General features: G+C 39.2%; 1 protein-coding gene across 2 annotated transcripts in view; it reads right to left on the reverse strand.

The window, feature by feature from the left end:
• LOC128888026 (uncharacterized) overlaps positions 1–26,153 on the reverse strand; it is a 189,184-nt gene that overhangs the window by 20,243 nt on the left and 142,788 nt on the right. For both annotated transcript variants that reach the window (XM_054144619.1, XM_054144620.1), the window contains exons 3-4: positions 5,213–5,418; positions 4,647–4,848 (exon numbers count right to left, since the gene is read on the reverse strand). In XM_054144619.1, the coding sequence (XP_054000594.1) occupies positions 4,647–4,848; positions 5,213–5,418 (408 nt within the window). The remainder of the gene's footprint in view (positions 1–4,646; positions 4,849–5,212; positions 5,419–26,153) is intronic.

Consider the following 26,153-nt stretch of genomic DNA (forward strand, 5'->3'; position numbering starts at 1 on the left):
ATTATAAAGAATATTAATAAATAATATTTATTTTGTTTAAAAAAAAAAAGTATTTTTCCCTAAATCTAGAAAGTTCAGAGCCGACATCCCTGAGACGTACAAAATTTAGGTTCCATGGACGTTTGTAGGACGTTCCGAGCGGACGTCCCTGGGACGTAAATTTTGTACGTCCCAGGGACGTCCTAAGAACGTCCGACAACGGACGTTTGGACATAAACTGGACATAAAATGGACGTTCATGGGACGTCCGGTGCTATCTGGGACGTTTATAAATACATGTGTGTATAAAAGTTAAGTATGGGATGCCATAAATACCCATTGCAGTTCATATGTATTGATATGTAATATGTTCAACTGATTAGTTATAATTTGGTTAAACAAATAAGTTTCGAAAACAGGTCATAGGGAGGTATAGTCCCTTGAGGTCTGAAAGAAAACTTTCTTCAAATTTAAGATAATTACAACATTAAAGAAAATACGTTTTGTCAATGTAAATATTGTAACTTAGAATCAAGTCATTTCCAAAATTAGTAATAAACTATTCACATTCGCAATATTCGTATTCTTATTGTCTAACAAGATGTAAACAAATCTTTTACACACGTGTGACCGTATAGATTGTGTATTCAAATATATATATAATATATTTTCGTTTTTAATATATGCATATTTCTATTGGCAAGCTTGTATCCAAGAGCAGGATGTCTAGTTATTACACAAATTATTTAACGGTAGTCTTAAATAAATATAGTATGAAACTTTGTAAATATCTAAGAAACAGATAATTATTTATATAGTGTATATGTTGAATATATTTATAAACAACGATTACGCCGAGATGGCTTGACCAATTCGGGTGAAACCTCTTGCATCTTGTAGAATATTTCTCCCAGTTGATCCAGTAAATAAAACATTTTGTGATTTGTTATTTTTTACCCCATTTCTTTACCACTTTTATCGCAAAAAGAGTACGTACATATTATCATTTTACTTTGATAATTCATTGGCGCACCAATGTTCTTGTAATAGGATTGGACTCCAAAGATATCCTTGAAATCAGATTCCTTTCGCAATCATTAAACAATAATTCATGTTGCTATTGCCAAATTTACAAACGAAGAGGATACATAATTAACCAAATATACAATATTAATTTTAGAGATTGGGGGCTAATTTTTTGTTCAGATTATTTTTTCTTTTATGTGTTACTATGTTTAAATTCAATCTAATTTTTCTTGTATCCCATTATAATCTATTAGACAATTAATTATATTAATTATTGAAGAAAACCAAATAATTGCAAAGGAATGCTAGTATTTCACAAATATACAGCAACATGAAAACTGCTACACGACTAAAGACGTTTCAGAAACATTGTTCTAATTATTATGAATGCTTAAAATTTCTAATAAAGATATTTATAAGAAATGCACCTTACTTGAAGGTAAAATGGATTTGTTTTCACAATTTTTTTAAAGATTTCAACCTCGAAAATTCAATCCTGAAAAGATTATACCTCAATTTTAAAAAATTGGCATTGGGTATTGAACTCTAAATGCGGATGGTGTTTAGTGTAGTGAGTAATGTATTGGACTCTAAATTAAAGTTTGCTCATACTCTAAAGTTTGTACTCCAAACTTTAAAGTAATTCCCCTGAACCGATATATTTTAAGCTTACATCGACATATATTTCATTCGTTTCATTCAATTTTGCATTCAAGAATTCCATGGAAATGACTTTCAAAATCGATTGAATTTTTTGTCAATAGTGCTTTCTTCAGAGTACAGTAACGGTCATCAATTTGAACACATTCTATTGTGTTTCATTTTTGTAGATTTGCATAAACATGTATTTGCCAGTGTACATTAAAATATGATTTTACAAGAATTATTTTTTCTATAATGTAATAATAAAAATATCTCACCTCATTAACAAAACACACTAATGACCTTAAAGTCCCGAAAAATATGACCTTGAGATGATTTTTTTCATTTATCATAGTGTGACCAATACTTTCCAAACCAAACATTTTTCTCTTGTAATATATCTTCGAATCATCAAAAGCAACAGGAACACTTTAAGTACAAATGTTAGATGACTCGCCCTGTGTATTATTGATGTTTGAGTCAATATGTGTAGTGATCATTCTAGGGTAAAAGTTATAATCTGCTAATATGAAAGAAACGTAAATATGATAAAGCAAGACAAAAAATAGTAGAACAGAAGAATAGACAGATATTTATTAAGGAATGTTCAATACTATACTTTATGCAGTAACCTAGGACGAAACTGTGGGAAGGTGGAACAAATTTGGACACTTTTTGTGATTAATATATTTAATAATTGATTAGAATATTAAGACATCATTAATGCCACGCACGTGCTTTTTTAACTTGATTCACTCTAACCTTTTTCCCTCACATGCATACCAACCTAACTCACTCTCCACGCATACCAAAACCAACTCTAACCCTCTCTCCCCTTTGTTTTTAATCTCCAGTGCTCATAAAGTTCTTTATATATCAGAGCTCCAAATTTATTGAATTTTACATTATAACCATGATCTGTTATTTTAGCTACAGAAAGCAAATTAGTGTTCAAATCAGGCACGCATAATACTTTTCCAAGTCTCACATTTCTCTTTGTTCCAGATTGTCTTAATACTACTTCACCAATACTCTCAGATGTGAATGTTTTTCCTTCTTTATCTGCTAATACAATTTCTCTCTTTTCATCAATCAATTTATTACATATTAGTTTATCATAGGTCATATGACTCATGGAATCAGAATCCAATAACCAAAAACGACAATTATCATTTGTACCCACCTCAAATTCTTTTTTAGTTCCTTCACAAGTCACTTTTGTTTGTGAAATTTCATTAACTCTTTGGATAGCTTTATCTGTGGTTTGCAATGAAGTTTCCCCTCTTACATTAATCTGTCTGCTTGATCTACCTTGAAATCCTCTTTGAAAATTTCCTCTATGTCCTCTTCTTGTAGGCGTTACATTCTTTCTAGATTCCCTACAGTTTGCAGCCACATTATTAAATCCTTGACTGTTATAACAGCATTTATTTTTGTAATACTCATTGGCTATAATATGCCCTGTTAACCCACAATTAAAACAATGGATATTATTCTTGGACCCATCCTTTAATTTTCTCAATGATTCTTGGTCTTGTGGAATCTTTCTTCTTTTCTTGATTTCCTTCTAATTTCCTCCTGTTTGAGAGGTTCTTTTGTATTTCCAGCACCCTCACATTCGATTCATATTCTTGTCTGAGCCTCTTAAAATATACATTTTTAAGTCAAAATCTTCTATCATCTTTCCCAATTGTATACACTGATTTTGTAGTGCATCACCCCTATCCATATAAGCATCAACACTTTTCTCCCTTTCCATTTTTAAATTTGTCAGTTCATTCAGCAACCTCGCTTTTAATTCTTCCGTTTTAGCTGCCACATTTCTCTTAATTAAAGCCCACAGTCTATCTGCGTTTTTTATATTACTGTATTTTAGCAATTGAGCCTTACGCATTGTGTTGATCATTATTGTTCTAGCTGAGTAGTTATTGTCATCTCATTCATTCCATTCACTCAATTTTCTTTCGTAATTTTCTTCACCTTCCTCTGGTTTCACTATCTCTCTGACCCCTATTACTTTTTTCCACAACTTTTTTGAATGCAAAATACCTTCTACCTTTTCGCTCCACAAAAAATACTTAGTATCATCGAGTGGTTCAATGCTTGCGATATTCCACGTGTTCTGCCATGATTTCTCTCCTTTTTTTTTTGCTTTCACTCAGATTCTATATTTTATTTAACACATCTTTCAACCACGAACCTCTGCTACCAACTTGTGGGAAGGTGGAACAAATTTGGACACTTTTTGTGATTAATATATTTAATAACTGATTAGAATATTAAAACATCATTAATGCCACGCACATGCTTTTTTAACTTGATTCACTCTAACCTTGTTTCCTCACACGCATACCAACCTAACTCACTCTCCACGCATACCAAAACCAACTCTTATAGAAACAACAGGGGATTCCAGCAAAGGATCAACTATCTTTTACTCATTCGAAGTTATGATTTAAACAAAAGTTCTGCCCACCTCAAATTGGTTGGTAATTTTTCTTGTGAGTTATATAATACATAGTTCAGGCTGATTACTTTTGGACTTAACGGTACATTTTCAGAATTTGCAACGGTATTTCACAAAAGGTAAAACAAAATTATACGTAACGAGCAAATAGAAATATGTTGCTTCTAACATATTCAACTTACAGGTATAAACTTGCTCATAGTTTGTGAAAAAAAATATTCAAAGGATGTGAAGTAAAGAGTCAAGTTTACGGTTGTACGGTTACGACTAAAATTACGTTTCTTTTTTGTACCTCTTCTAAAGGTAACATTACGGAAGTAGTTCTTTTCTTTGTGATGGAGAGTTTCAGGATGAATAAACCATTCTTATTATATAACTATATTCAATAGAGTAATAAAGAATAGTAGTACATGTGAGAACGTCGAACATAAAACTTTTCTTAGATCATGAAACTGTGCCAACCTAACAACCTACTAAAACAAAAGAAAACTAAAACTGGGTGATCAATACTACCAACACTTTGTTAACGCACCTTCACTTTAGCAGCTACCGTTACGGAAGCGGTAACGTTCCCTCTGCTTTCTGGTCGATACCAAAATCTGCACCAAACACGTTCTGGTCCTTTTGTCTTTGTTGCGCTTATTATGCGCACCATGCCTTGATTTTTGCCGGTTAGCGCGCCAGTACTGCCAACCCTGTCGTCGAAGTATGCCGAATATACAAAGAACTTGAATCTAAAAACAAAATAACATGATCCTTTTAAGATTACACCGCCTATGGCTTAAATAAAAATACTAGACGTCTATAAACTTCCTATCTGTGCTGTTAAAACAATTTTAACATTAAAACTTTAATACAATAGATGCAGTAAACGGTTTTGCTTTCCGGGAATAATTCTGAAAGATGGTTATTTCTTCATTTCATTTTTATTATATGTATTTATAAGAACAATTATTTATTAAAAATTGTGAAGTAAATTCAAATACATTTTACATGTAAGCAGCAGGTTGATATCGATTAAAGGGGTGAATCGAAATTAAATGTGAACAATTATAGCCAATAAATATTCAAGAATCTCTTATCAGTCAGTGAACACACCTGGTTTTCGTGACTGGCAGCCATTCAGCGTGCGTGATCCTCAAGCTCTGATCGAGTTGTGGTAGACGAGCTTCCAAGTTGGGTGGTAAGCTCGGTAAACCTCTTGGGTCCGGTTGTATCGCGGTCTTCTGCCCTCCTTCTTCCCCGTGCACCAGTAATCCGATATGATCGTCAAAGCTGCCCTTCAATCCGATATAATCTTCAGCCTGCAAAAGCCAAATAGAATCGTTTAATAATTCCCGTCCATCGGGGATAAGTGATATTTTTGTCAGATAATGTTATTTCCTGAAATGCTGGCGTAACGAAAAAAAGTTTCCTGATACGTCGAGAATCTGAACCGGATTAAATCGACATACGAACCAATCTACGTCTATTCGCACTAAATTTGACATATTTGAGTGGGGCTATTTTTCCTTTTTAGGCTGTAAAAAATTGTAGCTCCCTTTGCAACGCCTAGTCACTTAGAATTGTTCATACGTACGGTCGGATCAAATTCAATTGGCCGATAAACATCACTGAACCGACCGCGAATCACACCAAATATGGCTTCCACTTTTACGCTAACTTGACTCACCGTTTGAGAGACAGAGGGTGTATTAGTAAGAAGGTTGCGCGATGAAACAAGAGGAGCTCTGGAGAAGCCTAACAGTGTAGGGGTGTAACCCTTCGGTAACCTTGTACGGTCGATTGATTTTAATCCGACTATAGACGTTCGGAATTGTTTAAGTACGGACAATCTCCATTGATGCCTGCAAGGTCAGTGACTCTTTTATCTTACTGATGGTAAATACCTGACTATGGCACGCGACCAGCAAACGCAACAGGGATAGACACCACGTACATCTTTCAATCGACGCTTCAGAGGGTATAATAGTCTATAAATTTCAGAATATGAATTTTTTTGCATTTTCTCAAAGTGTATATAAATATGTGTGCAAAACCAATTATAAAAGTTCTTTATAGATTATATGTTATATACTTTATAGATTAAAAAAAAAAAGAAAATTTTCAAAAAGAACTAAAAATTGACGCTCTAGACTAGTCTACCACCTTAAGGGAGTGGACTCCCGTGCCTTGTATGAGCGAGTACGCACTCACACAGCTCCACACCACTGTATACGTACACGGAACTGCAAGGGTTCCGTATTGTCCTATTTTTGTCTTGACAATGCAAATTTTAAACCTCTCAATTTTTTTTTTACTTTTTCTTCCTTTTGTATCATGTTTTGTTATGGAAACAACCTTTTTATATATTAGGATTATTTTTATACAATATTGTGCAATTTTTATGTTTTCTATCGCATTGAAAAAGAAGTCAGGATGTGAAAGAAGTTTCTACAAGCTTTTATAAAAACTTACGTCATTATAGTTTGTAAATAACAATTTAATTATATTAAACATTGCAAAAACAAAACAAAACATTATACAAAATGAAGAAGTAAAAAAAAAATATAAGTGACTTCTACCGGAAACGAACAGCGTCCAGCGTAAAAGATCGATTTCGCAACCTGGCACTCCACCGACTGCGCCACGCTGCTCCTATGATACCTCCGACTCTTGTATGGTCGACACTCGTCAATCGAAATTTAGCTATTTTTAAAAATTTATTTCTCGAAAATGAAAGACAGTTGCGCCTTCTCACTTGCAGAGATTGTTCTACATACCCTTCCTTACATACAACAAAAATTTTTTGAGACACTAGGCGATGTTTCTTTGTGAGCTCGATCTCGTTCAAAAAGCGCTCGTCGAAATTGCAACCTACCCTTGTGAGCTGTTGAACGTTTTCGAAACGGCATTTTCTCCGCGTCGCCCATAAATTATTGTAAATACTACCCGAACTGTATATTATATGTGGTATCATTGTAATCAGAAAAATGTCACAAATGTAATATTGAAAGTCTCGATTATTCGGCTAGACCCTTACTTTCAAGTATCGCGGCATCATGCAGCCTACTCGTAGGCACACGGACATGCCACCGGCCGTTGCATGCCTGAGTGTGTCTCGGCACGGCTGCTCGCACCAACGATACTACACTAGCCGTAAAAAAAAACGGGACACTATTTTAAAACGTCATAACTTCGAGAGTTTTCTACCGATCTTCGGAAAACTTCGTGAGGTATAGTTTTGAAGTGTCCTCTGGGTGTGTGCAAAGTTGCATTGACGAGGGTTGATGAGAAAGGGTTAATTCATCCACCCTAAAAGGGTAATGCAGAAAAACGGCACTTCGGAAGGGTCCAGGGGCGATGGAAGGTGGTGAAAAAATAAAAAAAACCTTTGGGGCGACTCTGTTTGATGCTCCCTACAAAATGCACCCCTTGAAATCGCTCTCGGACAAACCCACCCCTCACAACACCCCACCTCTTCTAAAATCCACAATTTTTGGACGACAGTCTCGATTTTGGGCTCAATGCATTCTCTGGACTCCCCTGATCCAGAAAATGCTATCACCCATACCGTGCACCCCATAGGTACCCTTTGGGGGGTGGAACAGCTCGCAAATTTTCAACCCCCTTCGTAAGGGAGTGCTTCCACAAATCGGAGGACGATGAAATTCACCATGTTTGTTCTCGATACGTTAAGGATGAATGCCGAAAAGGTCCCGTTTCGAAAGCTTCCCCCGGAGCTGAAGGGAGGGGTGCAGAGTTAGGGGTGGTCCACCCCCGAGTGTAAGGGTTGGAACGTTGTCACGTTGCGTGGAATACATGTTCAACAGTGCAGGCCATCGAGGCGACACAGTTTTGATGTCTTTTTCCCGCTTGAATGGCAATAAAATTCGAAAATGTCGTTTTTTGGGGAAAACCCACCTCCAACTTGAGGCCCATCTGCAGGGTGAACGAGTAACACCACGTCAACACCGTTCGCGGATTCGGTCGCGCGAATGCTTTATTAACAGATCCCCCAAAAAATCAGATTTTTTTAATCACGCTTTCGTTGTCAAATCGGCGCAGATTTGAAAGAGTAGTAAATGGGCCGGCATTCAAAAGCGGAGCGAGGGCCTGCACCCGTACGTGGTCAGACCAGACCGGACTCCAATTTAACATGGGCTGACCCGTACGGGCGCAGGGTCTCGCACCACTTTTGAATGCCGTTTCCGTCTGGCCCATTTGCTGCTGGAAGGCGACGCCGCAATATGGTGGCAAGGAATAAAAACTTAAGTTACGACTTGGAAGAAAGCAACGGAGTTCATGCAAGCAGCATTTGCATCCAAGAAGCCAGGATACCAAGTCTACGCGGAACTTTTCAGCACAAAACAAGAACAGGAAATGGTTACGGACGTTTTCATTGCCCGAAAACGAGCACTGCTAGCCGAACTACCCTACGAACAGCCGGAAGAAGCAAAAATGGACATGATCTATTCTCTCCTGAGAATACAAATCAGGGAAAAGATTCCCCGTCACACCTTCATAACGTTCGATGAGCTCATTATCAAGGCTAGGGCTTTGGAAGAGATCGAACAAGAAATCCAGCAGGCCCGTCGTCTAGCAAAAACATCCGAAGCACCGAGGAAAACTCAGCAGGAAGATACTCGACCACGATGCACCCACTGTAGAATAAGTGGACATACGAGCAAAGAATGTCGAAATTAAAGTAGAGACACAGCAGAATGTAATCCGCTGCTACGGGTGTGGGACACCAGGATATGTCCGGAGCAAATGTCCAACGTGCAATCTAACAACAACCAACGTAGGGGAGATCACATTCTGCGCATTAAACACCAATTATCCCCGAGATCGACCGGTGATCCCGCTGACAATAAGAGGGTACAAAGGCTATGGATTCCTCGACACTGGCGCTAAGACTAGCATTGCCAGCAACAGCCTGTACAACGTCCTCCGCTCGATAGGTGTAAAATTCAGTGCCCAGTAGATGAGAATAACTCTTGCCGATGGACTCCCTCGTCATCAAGAAGTTCTAACCTGCCAAATCATGGTGGAAGTAGCAAACAAGAAGTTCCCCACAAACTTCATAGTATTACCAAATTCAAAGGACAACCGAACTCTACTAAGGATCGACTTTCTGGAGGACGCGGGCATCGTAATCAATGCCCCGCAACGAACATGGTGCTTCGTTAACCAACCAGGAATATGGAAGCCTTTCGAACCAAAACCACTCACGATACCAGCACCGGCGATACACAAGGAACCACGACAGGAAGGCCACAGTATTCAGGTCGCAGAAATCGAAAAGATCAGTACCCCACGTAAAAGGGAAAGGGCAGCCGAAGCATAACTCATCGACGAGCTCTTCGATCGGTGTTTCTCACACTACCCCGCCACAGAGATTGCCTCGATCGATGTAACCTTACGTCAAGAAGAAGCCTCTGCAATCTCCGAAGAACAGAAACAAGACCTATCCAAACTACTCCTGGAATATAGGGATCTGTTCAACGAAGGTGGAGCCCCAACAACATACGCTGAACATAGAATAGACACAGATGATAGCGTACTAATATCGGTACCCCCCTATCGTCTTTCACCCTTACAACAAACCTCCTTGAAGAAGGAACTACAGTCAATGTTGGCGGAAGGGATCCTTGAGACATGCGATTCCCCCTGGGCCGCACCAGTGGTCCTGGTGAAGAAGAAAAACGGAGGCCTAAGAATTTGCATTGGTTATCGGAAACTTAACGCGATAACAACTACGGATTGCTACCCATTACCACGTATGGACGACCTGCTTCACGCTGCTAAGAGGACTCCGTTCATGACCACACTGGATCTGCGATCAGGATATTGGCAAACCCCGGTACGCAGTGAGGATCCTACGTATGCCGTTCGGGCTAAAAAACGCACCGGCAACGTTCCAGCGGCTAATGGATCGACTACGTGCTGGACTTGGAAAGCGAAACGTATTGGCCTACCTGGATGACCTGATCATCTTATCCCAAACCTTGGAAGCTCACCTGGAAGATATGAGAGCCGTCTTTTCAAGAATAGGACAGTTTGGACTTCAGATGAACAGATACAGAACAGTTTTGCTGCCCTCAGATCAAGTACCTTAGTCATATTCTTACGGTACACGGAATTCAGCCGGATCCGGAAAAGACTGCCGCCATCCAGAATTTGCCAACACCTAAGAACCAGAAAACTCTTTTGAGCTTCATACAAACATGCTCATGGTGTAGGAGATTCATCCCCAATTTTGCTGCAGTAACGGAACTACTAACACGTCTAACTAAGAAGAAGGCGACCTGGAGATGGGGATCGGAGCAAGATGAAGCCTTCCGATGTCTAAAGGAAAAACTCACGAGCGAGCCTATCCTTCAACAAGCAGACGTACACAAACTGTACATTTTGCGAACGGATGCTAGTGGGTACGCGCTTGGGGGAGTACTACTGCAGGGGGAGAAGGACGAGGAGCATCCCAAAGAATACGCCAGCAGGCTGCTCACTTCCGCAGAGAGGAATTATTCTACCACAGAACGGGAGGCACTCGCCGTAGTATGGGCGGTAAACAAGTTCAGGGGATATATCGAAGGAAGTGAAGTTACAATTGTTTCAGATTACCAACCATTAAAATGGCTGATGGCATTGAGATCCCCCAGCGGACGCTTGGCACGAAGGGCACTGATGTTACAAGCGTGTAATCCACGCATACAATACACTCCAGGCCGGTCAAATGTCGTTGCGGACCTGCTATCACGACCACTATCCTCACTGGAGAATGCGCCAACAATCGACCACGATCTCAGGATTGTCTCTATCGACTTGCCAACCCTTGGAGCAGCAGAAACGCGGGAACAGCAAATGAAGGATGAAGAAACACGGGACATAATCAAATGTTTCGAAAATCCAGGGAACGATGAAGCATATTCCCGATGGGCGGCACGAGGATACGTAATGGCAAACGGAGTGTTGTACCGTTTCCACCCAGAAGGCGAAACAGAAGAAGCACAACTCGACGTACCAATACAGAAAAAAAAAGAAATCCTCAGAGCATATCACGACGACCCGACAGCAGGACACTACGGGATAGAGCGTACCCTAAGGAAAATCCGGGAAAGCGAACCACATCAAAACGTGTGCAACATGTCAGCGATACAAAGCCTCAAATTTGAAACCGGCCAGACTGGTCCAAACACCCGTCATGAGGCAACGATTCGAGGTAATCTCGATAGACCTCTTTGGATCTCTACCCGAAACGAAGACACCTCTACACGCTGTATAGAACTGTTCGCCTTACGGACTGCAACAGCCGAAGCCTGCGCAAGGATTCTTCTGAACGAGGTGTTCCTACAATATGGACTAGCCAGACGCATAATCAGCGACAATGAAACCCTATTTGTAAGCGGTGTCATGCAACACTTACTGTACTGCCTCAAAATCGAACAAAACTTCACTCCGGTGTACCATCCCGAAGCAAACCCGGTGGAACGAAAAAACCGTGATATGAAAACACAATTGGCCATCCTCGTAGGCGACAACCACCCTGGCAGGGCAGATAAATTACCAGCCGTTCGCTTCGCCATAAACACGACAGCATGCAGTAGTACCAACCAAACCGCCGCATACTTGAACTTCGGCAGAGAGCTTCGTACCATCGACGACATCCAAAGAGACCTACGCACGATAGTGTAGACCGAGAACTTCGTGCACGAGATCTCACCGAGGCTGTTACAACTCGCCGACACACTAAAATTAGCGAAGGAATCTTACGAACAACAGCAGGACCGACACAAAGAATATGCTGACGCGCATCGACGAGATGGTCCCCACTACCAAGCTGGAGATCTGGTATGGGTGGACATCCATCTACTTAGCCGTGCGCATCAGCAGTACTCATCCAAGCTGGTACCACGACGAGACGGCCCTTACATCATTTTGCAGCAGCGAGGACCCACATCGTACGAGGTTGCAGCCAGGATAAACCCACCGTCTCCATTGGGACATACCACGCATCGGTCGTCACCCCATACCACGCAGGAGACGATGGGAAAGTGACTCCGCTAAATCCGATCCGGAAAAGAGGCCGCCCCAAGAAAAAACAAACCCATTGACAGTGTCAGAGACTAAAAAGAAACAGACAACCAGTATTTAGTAATTAAGGTTCTGGACTCCTCGTCGGGACTACTTCGGGTCCAGAGGGGGAGAATGTAGCATAGCATAGGTTAAGACAATAAAAGTAAGCCGGCATGCTCGCAGACACGCCCGGGAAAACACAGCGCGCTCGAGCGTCTGCAGGCATGCCACGGTACGTGCTACGCGGGCGGCGCTGATTGGCTCGGAGGAACTACCCCAAAACGGTATAAAATGGGCTGCATTCGCCCTAGAAGCTAGTCGAAATCAGCAACTCGACCAGGAAAGTTCGCTTCCGGGGCCACCCTGCGCACTGGGACTGTTTTCTGCAAACCCGTCTACGGTTGTACAAAAACTTTGAAAACATTGGAATAAATTCCTTAATCGCTCTTTGAGCGGCAGGACTCCTTTCTCCCGAACTCAGGAAGACGCCGTTTTGGGGTAACGCATCCCGCCGAATCCAACCCGCAGCTCACCGCTACAACAATCAATAATCTGTCTTCATTAAGTTTAATCTGTAACAGGTTATGGGCCCAGAAGGTAGAAGCCCAGTATACCGGTAGATCTGAATTTTTCTGTTGAGTCGCGCAATCGTGACCGTGGGTGAAATTTCTTGACGAAAAAAAAAAGGGAGAGAAAATGGCATCGTCCAACGCACTAGTTATGCCAGTGCTTGAAGCAACAAATTTTAAAAATTGGGAGTTTAGGTTAAAAGCAATTCTCAGAAGAGAACAATGTGCTGACGCTATTGAAAAAGATCCACCAAAGGATACGGACAGCGATGCAACCAAAACACATTTTAAAAGAATGGACGAAAGAGCACAAGCTATAGTGATACAACGGGTATCCGATAAGCACTTGGAACGTAATAAAGGATTGCGGAACAACGCGAGAACAAATTGAAGCGTTGAAAAATATTTGTGTGAGAACAAGTTCGTTCACAAAATTATCTCTGTGGAGAAAACTTATTAACTTAAAACTAACTGATACCGATAATTCAGAAGATCATTTTCTTAAATTTGATACAATTATCAGAGATTAGAAAGAACTCGGATCTACTATAAGTACTAGCGATACGGTGTGTCATTTACTGTTGTCTTTACCGTTAAGATTTAACACAGTTGTTACAGCTTTAGAAACAATTTCAGATGTAAAAATGAATTTTGTAAAGGCAAGATTACTTGATGAAGAAATTAAATGAAACCGTAAGCAACAAAAATCAGAGAAAAGTCAAGTAGCATTCAAGGCGTCTATGGGCGAATGTTTTGCATGTGGCAGTAAAACACATTATATTAGAAACTGTCTAAAACATAAGAAGGAAAAATCAAGCAGTGCTGAATACAGTAATCATAGACAGAGTACACGAGGTAACCAAATCAGAAATGGTCAGAGTATGAGTGACAAACAGTCAACAAGAAGGTACGAGAAGAAAAATCAACAACCAAACAATGTGGCGGACAACTCTGTTGCATTTGTGGCAAATAATCCAAGGTCAGTACGAGAAAGTCTAACCAACGTTAGTTTTGTACTAGATTCAGGAGCGAGTAATCATATTATTAAAGAGATTCTACAAAAGTATATGCATGATATTAAAATTTTAAATCATGACATATCAGTACATTTAGCAAATGGTGAAGTTTTGAAAGCAAACAAAATTGGAACATTAAAAGCACAGTGTCAGGGAACGAAAATAGGTATTGGAGGAATAATTGTACCAAAGATTAAACATAATTTGTTATTTGCATCCAAATTAACCTCAAAGGATTTTACTATAGTTGTTAAAAGGGATTTAGCAATTATAAACAAGAAAGGTTTTACGCTCAAGTGCAACAACAAGGAAGGCTTGTTCGTGGTAGATCTGGAAAATTTAGAGAGCAACAGATGCTTATTATCGAAAGATGTAGAAATAGATTGGCACAGAAGACTGGGTCATGCAGGGCCAGCTGCGTTAAGTCAATTAGGATTAAATGGTTCAAAGAAATTGTGCTCTTCTTGTGTTGAAGGAAAAGCAACTCGAACACCTTTTTCCACTAAAGAAAAGCGATCAGAGAATATTGCTGATTTGGTGCATAGCGATATTTGTGAACCAATCACACCAGAAAGCTGTAGAGGCAGCAAATATCTTCAAGTAATACTTGACGATTTTTCACATTTTCTGATTGTTAGATTTTTAAAACATAAGAATGAAGCTGAGGAAAATCTCAAGGAGTATGTTCAAGAACTAAGAACCCAACACAATGTCAGGAGTCTACGTCTGGACAATGGTGGCGAATTCACTTCAAACACATTCAAGGTTTTTGCTAAGCAGTCCACAGATGAACGATAAGGCAGAGAGAATGAATCGTACTTTGTTAGATATAGCTCGTACAAAAATAATAGATTCTGGTTTACCTGAGGCTTTATGGACAGAAGCAATAAATTGTTCAGTCTATGAATTAAATAGAACCCCCACAACAGCTTTGGAGAAAGGGACTATACCATCTATGATTTGGAACGGAAGAAACGATCTAAGTAAGTTAAGAATTTTTGGATGTCAATCATGGTATGTGAACCTGTCAAGAGGAAGCAAACTGGAACCAAAAGCCAACAAGGCAGTAATGGTTGGATACTGTGGAGGTGGATATAGATTATGGTTACTGGATGAACTGAAAGTTATAAAGTCAAGAGACGTTAGGTTTGATGAAAATGTAATGGTGTATAAAATCGAAGACAACATAAGATATCAACAAATTGATACATTTGAAGACTCAGAGAAGGAAGAAGAAATCATTGACGATGACATCATTGATGATGGAACCATTGAGAATGATGAAAGTGGACAATTGACAGAAGTTGATGAAAGTGAAGATAAAGAAAAAGAAAATTCTGAATATGAAACAATATCTGAATCTGAATCAGAAGAAACTCAAAACAATGAAATTAGTAAAAAACAAGGAGCAATTACAAGGTCAGGTAGACAGGTGAAAACACCAAACGTCTTGAAAGATTATGAAATTTATAATGCTTATTGTTTATTTAGCACATTTGCTGATGAGCCCAAAAGTTATAAAGAGGCAAGTAAATCTAAAGAATGGTCTCAGGCAATAAAATCTGAGTTAGATTCTCATGAAAAATTAGGAACATAGGAAAGTGCAAATTTACCAAAGAACAAGACTGCTATAGATACCAAATGGGTTTTTAAGCATAAAGAGGATGGTACCAAGAAAGCAAGATTAGTTGCACGAGGTTTCCAAGTACCATTGGAATCCGATCAAGACTTGAGTTACGCACTTGTGTGCAGATTACCTACAGATAGGATACTCATGTCTGTAGCAATGCAAAGAGGTTGGAACCTCAAACAAATAGATGTGCCAATTGCATTTCTGAACGGAACGCTTGAGAAAGATGTTTTCATAAAAGCACCTGAAGGTCTAAAATCTGATTCTATAATTTTGAAGTTGAAACGTTCCTTGTATGGTTTGAGAAGTGCTCCAAAATGTTGGAAGACAAAATTCAATGAAGTAATGAAGAAAAAAGGATTTAAAAGATCACAATATGATTACTGTCTATACATCAAGGGTAATGTTTACTTAGTGTTATTCGTAGATGATGCATTAATAAGTGGTCCAGAGGAAGACGTGTCTGAATTGCTTAAGTATTTCAAAACGGAGTTCAATATAAAAATCATGGACCAAGTAACTAACTTCATAGGAATGGAAATAGCATGTGCAAATAAAAAATTGACTGTAAATCAATAAAAAATGATCGATAGACTACTGAAAGAAGTTGATATGCAGGACAGTAAGCATATTAGTACACCTATGGAAGTAAACTTTCACATGGAAGAGGGAGAAATTGTAAATGATATCCCTTATAGAAGATTGGTTTGTAGTCTAATGTATATCTCTTTAGTCACTAGACCAGATATTGCTTTCAGCGTAGCATACCTAACCAGATATTTAGATAAGCCAACCGAACAGGCTTGGAAAGCAGGAAAAAGAATATTAAGATATCTAAATTCCACAATAGACTACAGTTTAGAATTTAAAAAGGGACAAACTGTTTTAGAGTGGATGTGTGATGCTGATTGGACAAGCGACAATAAAACCCGGAAAAGCGTAAGTGGTTTTGTTGCCTTTTATACAGGCAACCCTGTTGCGTGGGACTCTCGCAAGCAGAATTGCGTTGCTTTATCGACGATGGAAGCAGAATACATTTCAGCAGGAGCAGCAGTTCAAGAGCTAATGAGCTTAAAAGGAATCCTAGAGGATTTTAATGTTTCTGTGAAATCAGTGTTAAAAATAGACAACCAAAGTGCAATATCTTTGATAAAGACATTCCAAAATTCTAAGCATAGTAAACATATAGATATTAAGTTTCATTTTATTAAAGACTTATATGCGAAAAAACTATTTACAATTGAATATGTAGATTCAAATAAGAACTGTGCTGATGTGTTTACTAAGTCATTAGCGAAATCCAAATTCGTTCAATTTAGAAAAGATCTGGTTAGATAAAACAAAATGTACTAATAATTTATTTTATTCTTTGCAATTTAAATTTTTATAAAAAAAGTTTTAATTGAGGCAGGGTGTTGCGATCTGAAACTATTAGTATATGAACGAACCCCGTCTTGCCGTGAAGACGGCTTTCTCAGACTTCTTTTCCTCGCAGACGATCACGTTTATTTTCTTTCATTTGTAATACTTGTATACTTGGGACTCTATTCTAAATAAACTTATTAATGAACAATCTGTAATCTGTCTTCATTAAGTTTATTCTGTAACAAAATGATCGATGATGCAATCGATGTGTATCAATCTAACTTAGAGCTGATTAGAGTTTGTTCTAATTCGATCCAGTAGTTTTTTAGTTTTTTTATATAATTTTATAAATATAAATTTATGAGCAAATAACTAAACGGAAATAATATATGTACATATATTACTATTATTACATTTGTATGCATATGTATAATACATGTATCTAGAGACACGGTAGCGTCTCGACGCCAAGTACATGAAAAAATAGCCTTCCCGTATATGCCTGGCGATGGCGCTACCGCGTATCTTCTACTCGAGAAAACGCGATTCCAACCTAACCCGAAACTTCTGTCATTAATATCTCGTCATCCCTGCAGTATTTTCTACATCTAAAGGCATTTTTCTCATGTAAATCGTACATAAGCTTTCGAATAAAACCAAAATCAATAAAATCGGTCCACGAACGATGGAAATGGAAAGATTTGGAAACTTAAAGGACTGAAGCTGGTGTCTTTCCTATATCTGGCTTCAGACACATTATGTATATTGTAGACTCTATGCTTACTATAATAAAAGACAAATGTATTTTTATTTTAAGCTCTACATTAATTTGCAAGTAAAATAAGGTTTGTATGTGTTATTTACAAATAAAATTAATGTCATATAAATAACGCACAATTTATTATATTACAATACCAGATTCAGTCCCTTAAATTTTCAAAAGCACACAAAACGCAAGGCAGAAAATCTTGTTGTAACAAACTTAAATGTTAAAAACCAAATGTCACAAATCCAAACTGACAGTTACAGATTAGAAATGAACGAGCGGCATGAGTGACAGCCATATTACAATTCCGACCGACGAGCCTTGCCGACTGATTCCGAGAGTCAACGAATTGACGAACGGCCTTAGCTCCTATTGGCTAACAATAAGTGTTGACTAAAAATTCCTTGTCAGAGGAAAAGAAAAATGCTGCTGTTTTGACACATTCATGATATTATATTACGATATCTCTGTCGTTCGTGGACCGATTTTATTGATTTTGGTTTTATTCGAAAGCATATGTGCGATTTACATTAGAAAAATGCCTTTAGATTTAGAAAATACAGCAGGGATGACGAGATATTAATGACAGAAGTTTCAGGTTAGGTTGGAATCGCGTTTTCTCGAGTAAAAGATACGCGGTAGCGCCAGCGCCAGGCATATACGGGGAGGCTATTTTTTCATGTACTTGGCGTCGAGACGCTACCACGTCTCTAGATAATATGTAGTTTGTTGGAGACTGTAAAGTTATACCTCTTGCCTTTCACAGTCGCTTTTCGTTTAGACCTTAATCGAATATTGCCTTTGCTTAAGCTGTCCGTTGAGTTTATCGTAACCAGTTCTTCTATGGCTTCATCATACGTTTTCACGCGGGCTAAATGTGAACGGAACAGAAATAAAAACTATACTGGGATACACAGGGTGTCCGAAAATGTTGTAACACATTGAAAGAGGTGGTTCGAGAGGTGATTTGAAACAACTTTTTCCTTAGCGAAAATGTTGTCCGAGTCTTCGTTGAGGAGATATTAACGGAAAACACTGACCAATCAGAGCGCGAGGATGCCGACGGCCAGCACCGACACGCCACCAAAGTCGCCGAGGGACGAGACTGGACGACCGCTGATGACGAGCGCGCCGATAACGCTATTTGAATTTGGCCGCCATAGAGTGCCGCGTGCCGCCATTGAGGTGAGGGCGGGGGGGGGGGGGAGCGCGTGAGCCAACGCGTGCGACGAGCTCGCGTATCTCGTCCTATTTCGTCAGCGACGCACGTGCGGAACGGTACGATAAGCGCTTCCTCCTTTACCTCACGCTCGTGGATAGGATATCGTAAATTGGTCGGGTTTCCTGGTTGCTGCCGAGCACCCCATCGGGCGAAATAGTGTAATTAGTTTCAATCGCGTTTTCGTAGACTATCTAGACGAAATAACGAACATCTAGTCGCGAATCCATTGTAACGCGCACGTGTTTAGATCGCTGCCGGTTAATGTTCTCGTCGAAGAGGTCGAGCCCACCGCGACAGCGTCAAGACTGTCCGAGTATCGTTTCCAAAGTTGCTTTTGTGCGAATTGCGACGGAATTTGGGCTAACGTGAACGAAATCAGCACGTGTTATCGAAACGTAGTTCTTGTGTCGGTTACCGGTCGTCCCGGTGACCTTTGACGCTACGATAGCTCGGCAGTGTACACCGAATTTTGTAACATCTTTCGCGTACAATATATTCTATATTATTTTAAACGAGTGCTGTGTTAATCCGCCCCGTCTTGCCGTGAAGACGGCTTTCTCAGACTTCCTTTCCTCGCAGACGATCCACGCCCCTCTCCGCGATCCGGATCGCTATCCTTAATATTTTAAGCACGGTGGTTATCATATCGAGTCGACTGCTAAATTTCAGCAAATTGTCGCAAGACTTTTTCATTGATGAGTGTTTCAATTCGTCATCGAAGACGTCTGAATTCGTAAAGAAATGCGTTTCCACGCCAATGGTAGCCAACAGTCTTCTCGAGGAGTTGGAAGAAAATACGTCTAAGAAAATTTTCGTTTAAAAGTTGGACATCGCAGCAACAAGTAAACTATCAAATTCTGTTGTAGTATCATGTGCAACGATAGGCCACAGTACTAAAGTGATTAATATCGGGAAAATGACTTTAACCGGTGAGATTTAACTTACTTTAATCTGTTTCATCAAATTATGTTGTGGTCCCAAGCTATTAAATCAATCGAAACCAATGGTGTACAAAATCTAGCTTATAGGCAAATACGATGACACGTTAACACATTGCACGCTGGTCCCGGTAACTTATTTCTTCATTTATAATGTCAACACTTTCTTTTATAAATCTAATCCTAATAGGGCGTCAGTGACGCGGAAAAGAGGTTGTTGGATTTTGCCAAATCACAGTTTTATTACTATCACAAATCAATTGCAAGGGAACAAATGAACTTTGAAATATGTATGTGTCTACATCTTCGTCATTCACGAATTTTTGTTTGTAATTCGTTTGTTGTGAGCCGTCACAACCCCATATGCAAATTAAACGAAGTTTAGTATTTTCTGTGGTCAAGTTTTGTACGATTTCTTTTAAATATAAAAGTAATCTTGTAACGGTATTGTCCAGTAACTCTCTTTCTATTTTCTTTATATTAAATTATGTTAAATAACTTTTTCGTAGCCGGCGCAAAGTGAAAAATTACTTACATTAAAAATTACCAAATTTGGTTTAACTTTCTGTCGGTGGGACAAAGCCTATGCCCTTAAATTATTGATATCATCATATCTACTTTAGACATCATATACATTAACATTATTCAATATCGCCACCTCTATCAACTACATACTATCCCAATCTACTCAGACATCATTTTCATAGAGAGAATATACATGTACATTAGCAGTAACCAATATTTCCACCCCAGACCCCGCAAAAAAGAATGCCTCATATATAAGTTGTGCATCAATACCTGTTACTTCTGAGGCAATGACAGGATCGTTAAAAAATCGCGATTGTTCTAAAATAAAAGAAGATAGCCTGCGCCCTGCGTTGCCATTTATAAAAATTGATAGCATTATCGATGTCGATGTCGATGTCGATGTCGTGGCATAGTTCTACTGTTTTTCATCCAGTTTTGTTAATGCTCTGGAAGAAATAGAAGTATATTTGAGTGTCTTTCAAAAGTGTTGGTTGCAAACTTTACAAAAGTATGTAACCTATACAAGATTTTTCAATTAATTGACCTATACATTGCGTAAGTTTTTTCCAATTTCTATTATACTAAAACCAAAGTGTTTTTAAATACATTCACATTAAGTTTTGTAAACAAATTTATTATATAAGTAGGAATTTATTGTAAATATCTAAAATGTAATTTTTGTAAAGGTGAAGGTGAATTTTTATGAAAAAATGGAAAAATCCAAGAAAATAACAAACGAAGAACGACAAGTGACAACTGAATTACATAAGAAAAGTAATTCTTACCGAAAAGTTGTCAAATTTCTTAACTACATGCCTGCAGTCATTTTTAAGGTAGTAAGTGCGTATAACACAGAAGGTAAAGTTTCGAAATTAGTTATATTAGGACGTCCAAAAGTTACAAATGATCGCATAGATATAGGTAGTAGGATTTTAAATATTTCTACGTCCGATCCGCACATATCGCCATCTAAAATATAGGCGAAGTTAAAGGAAGAGCGTAAAGATACCCCATCAATTTTTTTACAAACTTTTGTTTTTTTATAGAGAATAATTCCGATATCTGTTTTCTGAGACTATGATTGCACATTAAAATGGATTTCCTTTTTTTAGGATCATTGAGAGTTAACCTGTTGACTCGTACAGAGTTATTTGATATAATGCAGCAGCAAAATTTATCAAGTCTCACTGAGAAATTAGACTTCCTTAAAGACTACCTCCTAAATTATTATAATTATGAAGAAAATCAAATAAAACATATTAAACATAAATTTGCATACGTAAAGTCAGAATTTAAACGGAGATGGATAGCAGCGTTAAAGAAACTAATTGTATTTCGTGCCTCTTCCTCGAGATCCTAATTGTAGTACCTCTCATTGTCCTCAGTGTCGCCGCAAAGTTTAAAGCTTAGGGAAAAATTTTCCCTATACTACGCGGTCTCGTACCCCGTTCGCATGTCCGCGTCCAACTTCATTCTTTCGCTTTGTGTCAGTGTCTTCACACGTAGACTGAGTAAACGATTTACAAAAGAAATATATTTTGGGGCGAAAAGGTAGGAAGAGGACGTCGTCGATGAAAGAGGATAAGGAGAACGACAGACTTTACCGGAAAATTCGTCGACTAGAGGAGAATTTGCATCGAAGGAAGGATGATTAGCGTAAATTGTGAGAGAACCTCACTTCTTTGGTCCGCGGGACAAGAGACGCTTTGAAATAGAATTTTGTAAATTCTTGTTTCGACTGTATCGACACCCGTCGATTCTGCAAGCGGCTGTGTCGTTGTGCAGAGTGCTTTGGCTCTCACCAAACGCACATCTTTCGTGTGACGAAAGAAAAGAGTACACAAATTTATGGCAACCGGGGTTTTTAACCTTTAAACACGTCTTGTAGACGTGTTTGGCTTGTTTCATCAAACTTCACGTTGTTGATACAAAATGGAATAGACAGGTAATGGCTATTGGAACTCGAATCGATGTTTTCAGGTAAAAGTTCGAGACTACGTAGTCGCTCATGCCATCGACATATTTCGAGACACTCGCTGGTACGTGAGATACCTCGGTCATTATTTCGAGGACTCTCATCAGGAGGTCGACACTCATCAAGTTATTCGAGAGACAGATTCGATTTTAGACGCGTTTTTGGTAGATCACGCTCTAGATCTCGATACACATCGAGGCATTTATCGCTTCATTCGTCGAGAATTCGTCGGCTAGCACTCCGTCGAAACATTCGTTTAATTCTCGTTCAACAAAATCGAGACAATCATCGAGTATCTGTGAGATACTGGTTTCGAGGACCGAAGAGGACAGCGAGATTAAAAAAAATCATCGGCGGTCATAACGACAGAAGTTCCCGAACATGAAGTCGAGTTACAAGAGGAAATCTTGAACGTGTTTGGGACGCGCCTCGAGGCAAGTAAGAAAACCACCGCTGCGGTGCATAAGGACATAGCTCTCCGGTGGTCGAAGATTTTGAAAAAAGGTCTGCCGGAAGAAGAGGCCAAGGTTCTGTTGGGAAAATACCCACCTCCAGAAAATTGCTCCTTTATCGGGGTACCGAAACTAAACGCCGAGATTACTGTTTCAGTACAAGAAGGCGTTATTAAAAGAGACAATCGTATTGTTGAGAAGCAAGAACGTATCACCGCATGTCTAGCAGGGATGGGTACAGCGATTTCGATAACGTTGAAAATCGATAGCTCTCAGAAACTTGAGTTGCTGGAAAAATTAAGCGATATGGGGAGACTTCTCGCATCAGTGCACCGAGAAGATTCTCTTACTCATAAGGGGCTTATTCTAGCGAGTTTGTATTCGTCTTTGAAGAACACTCCCTCCGACAGTTCGGTCGATGAGTGGCTTTTTGGTACGGATTTAGAGGAAAAATGAAAACGGCTAAGAATTTGGAACGAATAACAAAGGATCGAGTCACCAATACAGGAGACGTCGTTAATCTCATCGGAAGATGTAGGTAAACCAGCGGGGCGATTAAAATTATTTGGTAATGCTTGGTAAAAGGTAACCGAGGACTCGATGATCCATAAATGGGTTCAGGGTTTTGTGATACCCTTCACGTCGTATCCGAGACAAGAACGGCCTCTTGTCGAACTCACGTGGTCTGACCACGAACATATTTTAATCGAAAAATAAATTAATAAATTAATCTCTAAAGGCGCCATCGAAAAATGCTCTACGTTGAGGACAATTTTAGGCGAATATATTTTTAATTTCTAAGTCAGATAGTACATTCAGAATGATACTAAATCTCAAGAGACTTAACGAGTTCATTCACGTTGTGCATTTCAAAATCGAAGACTGGAAGGTAGCAAAGAAATTAATTTGTCGCAATAATTTTATGGCAACGTTGGACTTAAAGAACGCCTACTATTTGGTTCCAATCGAAAAGAACTTCAAAAAATTTTACATTTCTTGTATAAGGGAGAACTATTTGAGTGCACCTGTTTACCGTTCGGCTTAAATGTAGCGCCGTATGTCTTCACGAAATTATTGAACGGTGGCAGCATACCTGAAAAAACGGGGATTTATTTCTGTATTTTATCTCGATGTCATCCTTTTTATCGATAAATCGTACGAGAAATGTCTTGACGATTCCCACGCAACGGAGTAAATATTTGGGACTAATTTTTGATTCGGTAAAAATGTCCATAGAATTACCTAAGGACAAAGTTCTACGAACCGTCGAACTCACTCGGAAGTTCAGTAGAACTACCCGGTGCAGTATAAGAGAATTCGCAGTTTTCGTAGGTATTTTAGTTTCGCGTGGTCCGGCGTTGAAATATGGGATGGTGTACATAAGACGATTCGAGAAGGTACGAGCTCGCGCGCTTGAAATTAATAATAATAATTTTAACGCACAAATGTTTATTACTGTTGAATATTTATTTAGGAAATAAATACAACAGAGTTTTAAACTAAGTATATATTTAAAAGTATAAACTATAATTTACAAAACAGAACCGATGTTCTTCGTTCAGACGTTTTCTGCTAACTAACTGCCGAGAGTCGGAAAAACTATAAACGGTCAGGGGGTGCAATAAACCGTGTCCTTCTCAGGCAAAACCGACCCCCGGTAAGGAGGGGACTGCGTTGACGAGCGCAACTACAGAAAACGTTCAAAATTACAGGCACATAGTGCTTATTCTCAACAATTACAAGAGTTAAACGGCAATTGCATACATAAACAAAAGGAAAAATAAGCGTCATGAGGATCTTAGTGCACTTGCCAGGGAAATTTGCCAATGGTGCGAACGAAGAGAAATTTGGATTTCGGCAGCGTATATATGTTCTAGCAAAAACGTCGAAGCCGATTACGAGTCACGGAGACTACAACTAGAAACTGCATTCGAGCTATCCAAGAGTGCGTTTCAACAAATCGTTAGAAAATTTGGCAACCCACAAGTAGATTTGTTTGCAAGTAGAGTGAACGCGAAATGGCAACGTTATGTATCTTGGCAGAGGGATTCAGACTCGATCGGCATAGACGCTTTCACGTTATGCTGGAAAAATGGTTCTTTTACGCGTTCCCTCCTTTTTCAGTAATTTTAAGATTGTTAAGGAAAATAGAACGTGAAGAATCAATCAGCATAGTGGCTGTACCGGACTGGGAAGCCCAGCCTTGGTTTCCTGTTTATTTATTGTTATTAGAGGAAGAACCGATTATGTTCCAGCCCAATATAAATTTAATTTGTTCTTCCGGCAGAGAAGAATATCCCTTGTGGGAACGGCTTACACTAATTGCCGCCAAATTATCGGGGAAGCGTTCATTCGGGGAGAGGTATCACTGGAATCGGTCAAGATATTGACAGCCTCATTATATATATATATCCATATATATATGGACCTGCTCACAGGTTCCACAAGTGAGGTGTTGAAGTTTCCACAGTGGAATTTGACAGAGGAGTCTCGCATAGCTCGTTAAATTCTTATAAATCAGCAATATCTTTAATATTGGGACCTCATTTAGGCCAAAACGAGTATATTCATCGTTTTTTCAAAGGAGTCGCAAAATTAAGGCCAACAGCACCGAGGTATGACTGGACCGGGGACCCCCGAATTGTTTTAAAATATTTATCGAAGTGGTATCCCAACGACGAGATTAACTTAGAACGCCTAACGCTCAAGCTCGTGACATTATTGGCTTTAGTTACGGGGCACCGTATGCAAACTCTGTCGTTAATTGATACGCGGAATATTTATAAATCAAGTCAGAATACCTTGGAAATCAAAATTCCCGATACCATTAAGACTTCGGGCCCGGGGAAAAAACAGTCAGTACTAAGACTTCCGTTTTATTTACAAGATAAGTCCGTCTGTGCAGCTTCAACACTGTTGTCCTATTTAGACAGAAACAAAGAACTACGTAGATCGGTGGTTAAATTATTTATATCATTTAAGAAACCACATAAGGTAGTGGGCACTCAAACTCTAAGCAGGTGGATAAACGTTTTTGGTTTATAGTACGCGACACGCTGCTACATCAGCGGCAAAAAGATAGTGTGCCAACATGGATGTAATACGGAAAACGGCAGGTTGGTCGAAAGATTCCGAAACTTTCGCTCGTTTTTATGATCGTTGCATTTTTTCAAAAATTGTGCGATTTTCACAGGAGATGTTGGAATATTAAGTCCTTTTATGAAAGGCAATTATTATTAAAAGTAAAAAAAAAGGTAAAACACACATACAATATATGTTTATGGTGTCAATTTGTTGCCGTAACTAACTTTAAACAACTACAATTATGATCTCGAGGAAGAGGCGCCAAATACAATTAATTATTAAACGAACTTACCAAGTGAAGTTCAATCATGATTGTATGATGCGCCTCTTCCGAAGAGATCAGTCCCTCCCTCCCTCCCATGCATCTCGAGGGAGATACCCGTAATAGTAGTTACGACAAGGCTTTCAAGAATGAAGTTGGACGCGGACGTGCGAA

Source organism: Hylaeus anthracinus, unplaced genomic scaffold, assembly GCF_026225885.1.
Source record: "Hylaeus anthracinus isolate JK02 unplaced genomic scaffold, UHH_iyHylAnth1.0_haploid 11989, whole genome shotgun sequence".
Lineage (NCBI taxonomy): Eukaryota > Metazoa > Arthropoda > Insecta > Hymenoptera > Colletidae > Hylaeus > Hylaeus anthracinus.